This window comes from Frankliniella occidentalis, unplaced genomic scaffold, assembly GCF_000697945.3.
Source record: "Frankliniella occidentalis isolate FOCC.00 unplaced genomic scaffold, Focc_3.1 Scaffold5720, whole genome shotgun sequence".
Lineage (NCBI taxonomy): Eukaryota > Metazoa > Arthropoda > Insecta > Thysanoptera > Thripidae > Frankliniella > Frankliniella occidentalis.
Window position 1 is genome coordinate 1 of NW_026272757.1, and position 8,281 is coordinate 8,281.

An 8,281-nucleotide genomic window follows, 5' to 3' on the forward strand; every position below is an offset into this window, starting at 1 on the left:
GGGGTGGGGGGCAAGTCGGCAGTAGAGCAGGGCGCGCCGGGCGCAGCGGTGGGGGCAGCGGCAGGGGTGCGCAACAGCGGGGAGCTACCCCCGCGCCATCCCTTTCAGTCTTGTTCGCGTCGCAGAACTGGCGAGGCGGCCCCCTTGCGCCGGGCCCCGACGTCGTGCCCCCAACCGCACCGCCCCCGCCGCGCCGCCGCTGTTTTGACAGATCGGATCGCCGCCGCCAGTGGCGCAGCGAGTGGAACGCGTGGGGCTTTGCTGGGTGCACCGGGAGGTGTCCGTCGGCACGTCGCACGTCCATGCCCCGACACATGCCGGGCCAGCGATGGTGACTCACACGGGCCGAACAGCCGAGCTCCCCGCCAGCAGACGGCACGGCACTCCACGCCTCAGCTCCGGCCCGGGCCCCGGGCCCGGCCAGGCGGGTGCGCCGGCGAGAACCTCCGGGACGAGGGCACCATCTGCGAGGGATGCTCGTCTGTCCACCAGGAGCATGGAGGTCCTCCATGAGGTGGTGCCGGACAAAGCAGCCGCCGCCGGCAGCCGATTCCTCCACGGACGAAGACGACGCCGAGGAGAACCGTCACAGCAAACATTTTTCCGTGAATTTCCCGGTAAATTTGGCGAAACTTCCCGATTTGCATTTTTTGGGGAAGTTCCCCAAAATTTCCGGAAAGCAAACGCTGCGCATGCGTAGAACACATAGAACAGATTGCCATTCAGCACCGGAGCGATGAGAGAGACGAAGATCAAATGATCAAATTAAAACTGCTCATTTCAAGTATGAAACGAAAACCTTTCGTGGGTTGGTTTTATGAACTTTCGTACTTAGTTATTTAGTAAAGATGTACTTGCATGTTCCAATATAGTATATTTTGAGTTGATGATAGAAATATTTTCATTCAGAGGAACAAAAATGAAATTAACTTGACCTACTGCCCAAACGCAAACTGATACTAACTCAGAAGGTTTTTGTTATGTTTTAAATCCTCCTTGAGATTTTAACCCCAGGACAGTCAATTTTGATGGGCCCTTCATTACAGAAATTTCTTTCAAAAACGAGGCAGAACAAGTTTTGCGTCTGGGTTTTGGATTTCGATTCATATTATGGTAATCTGAAACTCGGGACACAGGAAATATTTCCTTAAAGTAACCATGTCTGTGAAACCAATACTGTTTTTGTCACTTCAATGAGATAATAAACTACAGATGCAGGATGCAGGCAGTATGTAGATTGAAAACATCTTTCATTGTATGAAATTTAATCCCAACACAATAAATGCAGCAATAACAATGGACAATTGAACAGTAACAACATTGAATAAAAATTTAATTCTTAGACTCAACTTGAATCTGTCTGATAGAACCCACCAATGCTCGCACACTGGGAATAGGTTTCGCATTCAGACCATAAACGTATTCAAAGAAATTGAAGGAATTCTTCAATTGAGGGTGATAGTGAACATTGAAAACAAAATATAGTTTGAAGAAAATATCAAACGCCTTTGGAAAAGGGTCAATTAAAGGATCCGCCTCAACGTGAATGTAGTGACCATCAATGTTCAGGTAAATTTCTCCAAACAGATGATCATCTGAGAGCCATATCATGACGGGAGCTAATGTGGGTTGTTTGCTTTTGGACTTAGGAGGTGGCTCTGTAGGCAACAGCACATTCTTGTAGCCCTGTAAATCTGTGTTTGCCTGTAAAATTCAAAAATGTACAAGTATTAATAGAAGTAAAAGAATAAATAATTTACAGAAGAAATATTTGAACACTCACAGGAATTATTTGAACGATAGCTGCACAAGGCTTTTTCGCTAACCACACCTTGTTGTTAGTTTCATCATTCGTGAGAGATCTATCTTTAGACATTTTAACAGGGACAGTTGGAAGTACATCATAAATCAATTGCAGAGCCCGTAGTGTGTCTGAAACACATTAAGAAATAATATTAGCAACAAAGTAAACACTAAAACCTCCACAGGAGAGTTCTTTGTCTTGTACTTACCATATTGAAGGCAGCCACTCTCTTCATACAGTTTCTGTCTAGAGTTTTTTGAATGTTGTAAAACAGCAGAAACAATGTCAGAGAGATCAAAAGCTATAGAATTTGGATAAAGCCTTTGGAACTCTTCAGAAATCTGTGTGGAAAAGCATGTAAATTACTACTGACTTCAGGACAGAAATAAGTTCAACATAAGAAGACAAGAGTACTTCAAAGTTATAGGGATAATTCTTACCATGAGACCACCATAACTTGAAAAATGGATGAATTTTTCAAGAATTCGGGCACTTGTGTTTGCTGGAGGTTGATCCATCCATTTTCGTCGTTCCGAGTAGGTGCATTTCATTAATTGGCTGATGGCGTTTTTGCTCCCAGATGTGGCCTCCATCTTGTCCAACTTTTTGACCTGAGAAATAAAATTGAAATTAGATAACAAAACAAGATGTAATCGATTAGAGTTTATCCAGAAGGGACGTCCGTTTCCCGCAGATAAATAGTGCAGATTACAAGACCTGGCGCCTGCGATATTTGGGGTAGGCCAACCCGCAGCACACACAAGCACCACAGACAATATTTTGCCTACCCAACAGGCGCCGAGAGCTTGCACGCACACGGCTAAACCTGGCAATTTCGTAACAGAGAATAACGAACGTACTTTATGGATGAACCCTTAGTATAGGTGAAGAAAATTTTAACCTATAAATTGAACGCTATTTGGATTTTACAGAACGGAGCTTTTGTGAGCAACACACACGAACAATATGTCACTACAACAGTATACAAAGCAAGAAGTATCAATGATAAAAGAAACATGTCAGAAAAGGGATTGAAGTAATAAAAATTATAGAAAAATCTGTCAACAGTTTAGTTTGACAAATATAAACTGAGAAAAAAATGCGTGAGAATAAAACTTGGCTTACCATGCTTTCATAGTTCTCATGAGATTTGGCCTTTTTCAGATGGAGAATTTTCTTCTCCACAGGAGTCGGATGAGTCAAGAGTTGCCGAGGAATTACTGGACCCTTCAGATCTGTCATTGATCCTTGTACGTTTTTCTCCAGGCTTCAAATGTTTTACTCTCAAGTACTCCAACTTCTTTGCAAGAAATCCCTTGCAAGTTGTAGGATCATACCACGCAAGCTGTAACATCAGAGTACGTACAAAATTAGACCGAAAAGCAAAATTTAAAAAGTGAATGAAAGTTGATCCAAATGTCTTCCATAGAACAAATGTTCCATAGATACTACAGAACAGTACTCACATGGCCCTTGCCTTTCCCATCATCCGATAGGAGGGGGAAGTCCCTAATGATGCCTTTTGCCACTTTAACTTTGTCAATTGATGTGGGGTAACTGAAAATAAAATAAGTGTGTAATTAAGATGTTTAAGCAAAAATGCACGAGTCAACAGTATGTGAAACGTACTAGCTCTCACTAGTCCCTCCAGAGCTGCTGATCAGATAGTTTAAAAGAATGGAAAGCATGGTTTTCATAAAAGGTTTATCCGGCCAATGTTCACCTTTGAGGTGCTCAACTACTTCCGTTCCTGGTATTGTACTTAGCAAGATGGTTTTTACCTCCATGACTTCCTCTTAATAAAGATAAAAATTATAAGAAATTCAGATTAAATTTACATTTATCAAAACAAATCAAAACAAAACAACAAAGAGGAAAACGGAATAAAACTTACAGCGGGTGAACTGGAAGATGACTTAGATGGAGCAGCACTTTTGACAGTTTTCTTCACAGATGTACTAACCATTGGAACACCTTCGTTAGTTTCTAAAATGTCTGTTGTTTCCAAAGATTCCATAAATACAATTTCCACTGGTGAAACCGAAGGTGAAGAAGATTGTGACTGCAGAAAAAAAGGTATTGATGAACATCCTCATAATTAAAACAGAGTGCATAAGTGTTCTGTCTACCAAAATTTACCTCACCAAAAATGTGTGGAGGAGCCAGTTTGAACTGCTCAACTAAGTTGAGGACTTTCAGCCTCTCACCTGACTTGATAGTAGCAAAGTTTAAACGGAGATAGTCTTCGGTAAGCAGGAGAAAGGCCCCTCCATCCACATCCTCCTCTGCAACAAAAGAAAACAAAAAAAGAATTAATAACTTGTCCATAAAATTCATAGTATGTCCAGTAACTATGAGGATGCCTAGCCCAATTAATTCATTTTCAAGGTAAACATTGATTGGAATATCTAAATTAATAAAATTCTATTACTGAATTTGCCTTCATTTGAAACGAGACAAGACTTAAGGCGGTTTTGAATATTTTCAGGAGAACGCGCAGTAGATGGAAGATCCCAACAGAAATTTTAAACTTTCTTGTTTAGGTATTCTGAACATAGCACGAGTGAGACAGAAACATCCGTACCTTCCAAAACTTGTCACAAAACAACATGTCGCAGACATATATAGTTGTTTTGAGTTGAATTTTCATGCCATACTGCCAGAGGTGGATGAAGTGGTAGATCAACTGGATCAAGCAGATGACAGACAACATTTTCAGGGCGAGAAATTATTAAAGAATTGAAAGTTTCAGATTCAATCTCGGTCCTCCATTCCTCTATCTCGTACCAAATATTTGCATGCATCATCATTGGCTGAAATATTCCTTAAAATTTTCCCAAAAGCCTCCATTTCATTGCGGTTTTGAGAAGCCACACGAAGGATCACTAAGTCGTTGACACAAAACTCTCTTGCCAACACAGCAACTGTCTGTACAGTATGAACTAAATCATTTTCATCGAACCCCCCTCTCAATTAATAGTGCTCTTGTGTAGCAGTTGTTCACAGCCAATGGGGTCTTCTTAGAAAGAACAATAGGGGGCACAACATGGGGGAGATTGGACCCCCAATGACGAGCTTGAGATATCTGACCGTATTCGGATGCAGTTTTAGTGACAGACCTATACAAGTTGCAAGTTGTTATGTGTCGTTTTAATGGGCGATGTTTCCCCTCCTGCCTCATACAGTTGAATTGTTCTGCAGGACCCATTTCTAGAATCATTTCAGGATAATGCTCAAGATGGTGATGCTTATTTATGGGGTTGACTCCTGGGAAAAGATGTTCAAGCAAACGCCTATGAATTTCAATAAAGCGTTGTAAATGTGGAATAATAGTCCTGCTGAGCTTCGGGGCTTTAACAATTTGAACTATTTTTTGTAGTACAATTAGGAGCTCCATATGTTCCCTATCATCTCTTGGGATACCGATATTATCAAGAACAAATGGGAGGACCCTTAAGGGGCAAAATACTTGTGAACTTGTTTGAGATAATTTATAGGACCTCTGGTTGACAGTAAGCAGGCTTTCAGCACTGAAACTACTGGAGGGCTTATGGCATCTATCAGGCCTCCCATACGAGAAATGTTTCAATCTATTATTCAATTCCGCAGCAGTAAAGTAACGCCTGGTAGAAACATAATAACTTAGAACTACCGTAGTTTTATCTCCATCTCCCCAATTCCATGAGCTATGTCATGCTTGACTCATTCTGGTCATGCCCTTGTCCGAGGTGTGCCATGTTACCACTGACCTTCAAGAATCTGAAGTGTAGGAAGTTTTAGCACATTCAGTGCTTCGAGGTATTCCTTAAGAACAGACGCAGAGCAGGATCCTCTAGTTGAAGTGTCCATTACTCTCAGGCTGCACAGCTATACCTGCAAAAAAACAAGTCGGTAAGAGAGTGCCAATTCATCAAGAAGAAACCAATTTACAAACATAACAATTCAAATAAATGATGCAATATTTTAATAAATTCCTGATGAATCTAAAAATGTTCAGTATAAAGAACATTATCCCACAAAATAAAATTTATAAGACATTATGACATTATAAGACATTATAAACATAAAGAACATCTAAATCCTATCAATAATCAACATACTAATTCACTAAGAATACTGGGGGACTGACTCTGACCCCTTCCCCTTTAGTACAAAGTTCCCACAAAATATCTTCTACTAGTACTAACCTTACAAGAGAATAGAGAGACGGAAAATATTTTCGATGAGCCTTGATGTGTATGCAGAGCAGGGCTTGTCAGGTCCATGAACGTGCAGCTTTGCCTGCAAAAGTAGAATGTTAAAACAAATCAATTCATTGGGTACGATAACTAGCTCACAACACCTCTAGTGGAACTCACAGACGTAAACAGACAGACATCAGTTTGTATGAATAAGTTCAATCTAGAGCTTTTGCGAAACAGAAAGGCATGCTAATAAAAAGATCATTACGCATTCTTTTAACATGTGGATGAATTCAATGACTGATAGCATGCAAATGAGGTTGGGGGCATTCCAGTACTTAAAACATACATAAATATGACAAAAACAGAACAAAAATATGCCATAAACCCACCTATACCACAAGCAATTAATTTAGAAAACAGAAGTCTGATTGTTTTCATTAGTAGACGTGACACAATTAAAGATTACAGCTTTACGGATAAAAGGTTCCAAATGATTTGAAAAGTAACAGTTGATGTGTCTACTCACAATAAATTAAAATACGTTGGATAAGTCACACAAACAGAATCGACTAGTTGTGATCAATAATACTTCTGTACACTAAATGTTACCACATATTCATTTCATACAAACCAAAGGGAAAAAATAAGACCTGACAGCCAATAGACATGGAGTTGGTACTGGTGTTTTCAATAACCACTTATCAGCAGTGCTCAGTGTATTCATCTCTAGGAAGTTTTCACCAAGTAACTGGGTACACAATTATTCACAGTTTTTGATCTTGGCCTATTACTGAACAAAATAAAACAAAAACTGAAGATAGGACTATTGCTACTGCAAGATACTAGCTAGAGGTCATTCTTCCGTTATACTTACCCTATTTAAACACTGAAGAAGTGAAATAGCCATGGATGTATATCAACTCAATGTGGGCAAAGACTAATTGAAATGCACTATGCAATTGATCGCAGGAAAATCATTGCACCAATGGACAGCACTGCATCCAACAATATGGTAACCTGATTGTAAAGAAAACAACATTAAAATATGTTTCTGCAACACTTTGGAATAAAATGCATATTCTAACCTACAAACATCCCTGTAAGAATGTCCTTGTAGTTATTATCAATTCAGCATGGTTTCTGAGTCCAGTCCACTTCAAAAATGGTGCATGATTTGTCCGAACACCTGCAGGGAGGTCTGCTACTAGGACTCAACTAGCAGCTTGCACTTAACCTTCTGGAACACACAAACAGAACATTAGCAACATTTCAAAAGAAATTATGTTTGATTCAAAGATATATATTTTTACTTACTTTCATTACAATGCATTTGGGTATCACACAGCTTTTACCACTGGGTCTAATTTCCATGTCTAGTCAGCTTGAAAAGTATCGAACATTGACGGTTGGGTCAGCATAAGAGTCCATGTCACCTATTAACAAACATAAAATACATTACAAGGGAGTAAGTGTAGCAACAATTTGGAACAAAACATGTCAAATTTAAAATTATGGTTGAAGATTCAGAAACTGAACTGTACTGATTGTTAATACAACATCACACTGCAATAAGTAAACTTTTCAAGTCTACTATCTTGCTCACATCGTCCAATGGCGAAAACAAATGTTCACCAACATTACAGACTCTAATAGATGTTCAAACCATGACGCTGTGGCTAATAAACCATATTAATGGCTACAAAAATACCACAACCATGGGCAACACTAACCTCAATCGATGAGCACTGCCAATGTCTAGAATCACTTTGGTTGTCACACAGATTTGATGCCGGTCGATCAGAGACCAAAAATCCTGGGTTTCGCCGATGCAGCTCAAACATTTTCAGAAAACTGTTAATTAAATCGGGACACCTTTGGAAATGGTACCCAAACCCAAAACAACACACTCGTGTTAGTTCCATGTAAGTGGCCTGGGAAATAAAATTGTGACGTCAGGAACATGACTTCCCCCGGGTGCTGTTCCCGTCCACGCCCCACCGCAAGAGGCCGCACAGCTCTGCGCTGTCGCTCACGCCACTCTGGCAGCAGGTCATCAAGTACCACCACCGCCTGCCCGCGTCCCTCGACAAGGACCGCGTCTTTGCCGAGGTGGCGGCCCGGCTGCACGACCCGGCCCGGAGTGGGAGGTGCGGCAGCACGCTCTGCGCGTGCTCGTGGACCTCATCGCCGTGCTCGTGTCGTCGGGCGTCGCGGCCGAGACCATCGCCAACCTCGGGCACGCGGCGCCCGCCGTGCGACAGACCGCCACCGAGGCCCTGGCTACGCAGCTCCG

The 8,281-nt window shown here is 41.3% G+C and overlaps 2 protein-coding genes across 4 annotated transcripts; both read right to left on the bottom strand.

The window, feature by feature from the left end:
- Window positions 1-1,248: 1,248 nt before the first annotated feature.
- Window positions 1,249-3,361, bottom strand: LOC113205751 (uncharacterized). Its single transcript, XM_026421494.2, has 6 exons — window positions 3,271-3,361; window positions 2,930-3,149; window positions 2,245-2,415; window positions 2,013-2,145; window positions 1,784-1,932; window positions 1,249-1,704 (listed from the first exon to the last, which is right to left on the bottom strand). Exons 2-6 carry the CDS (start codon window positions 3,044-3,046, stop codon window positions 1,333-1,335), a joined length of 942 nt encoding a protein of 313 aa, XP_026277279.1. The 5' UTR covers window positions 3,047-3,149; window positions 3,271-3,361; the 3' UTR covers window positions 1,249-1,332.
- Window positions 3,362-3,439: 78 nt separating this feature from the next.
- Window positions 3,440-8,035, bottom strand: LOC113205752 (uncharacterized). 3 transcript variants are annotated; one of them, XM_052277095.1, is made up of 9 exons: window positions 7,719-8,035; window positions 7,303-7,421; window positions 6,863-7,225; window positions 6,639-6,778; window positions 5,992-6,085; window positions 5,554-5,677; window positions 3,944-4,089; window positions 3,699-3,866; window positions 3,440-3,599 (listed from the first exon to the last, which is right to left on the bottom strand). In XM_052277095.1, the coding sequence occupies exons 6-9, from the start codon at window positions 5,651-5,653 to the stop codon at window positions 3,582-3,584; spliced, it is 432 nt and encodes a 143-aa protein (XP_052133055.1). In that variant the 5' UTR covers window positions 5,654-5,677; window positions 5,992-6,085; window positions 6,639-6,778; window positions 6,863-7,225; window positions 7,303-7,421; window positions 7,719-8,035; the 3' UTR covers window positions 3,440-3,581. The 3 variants fall into 3 exon arrangements, with proteins under 3 accessions (XP_052133055.1, XP_052133054.1, XP_026277283.1); XM_052277094.1 differs by having other exon boundaries at window positions 6,163-6,778; XM_026421498.2 differs by lacking the exon at window positions 6,639-6,778.
- Between the last annotated feature and the right edge of the window lie 246 nt (window positions 8,036-8,281).

Coding starts and splice junctions, on each gene's coding strand:
- LOC113205751 (XM_026421494.2), bottom strand. CDS start 3,046: ATGACAGATCTGAAGGGTCCAGTAATTCCTCGGCAACTCTTGACTCAT. Junction 2,416..2,929: donor ATGAGAACTATGAAAGCATG/GTAAGCCAAGTT, acceptor TTTATTTCTCAG/GTCAAAAAGTTGGACAAGAT. Junction 1,705..1,783: donor CTATCGTTCAAATAATTCCT/GTGAGTGTTCAA, acceptor TGAATTTTACAG/GCAAACACAGATTTACAGGG.
- LOC113205752 (XM_026421498.2), bottom strand. CDS start 5,653: ATGGACACTTCAACTAGAGGATCCTGCTCTGCGTCTGTTCTTAAGGAA. Junction 4,090..5,553: donor TACACTTCAGATTCTTGAAG/GTCAGTGGTAAC, acceptor CTTTTGTTGCAG/AGGAGGATGTGGATGGAGGG. Junction 3,867..3,943: donor CTCCACACATTTTTGGTGAG/GTAAATTTTGGT, acceptor TTTTTTCTGCAG/TCACAATCTTCTTCACCTTC.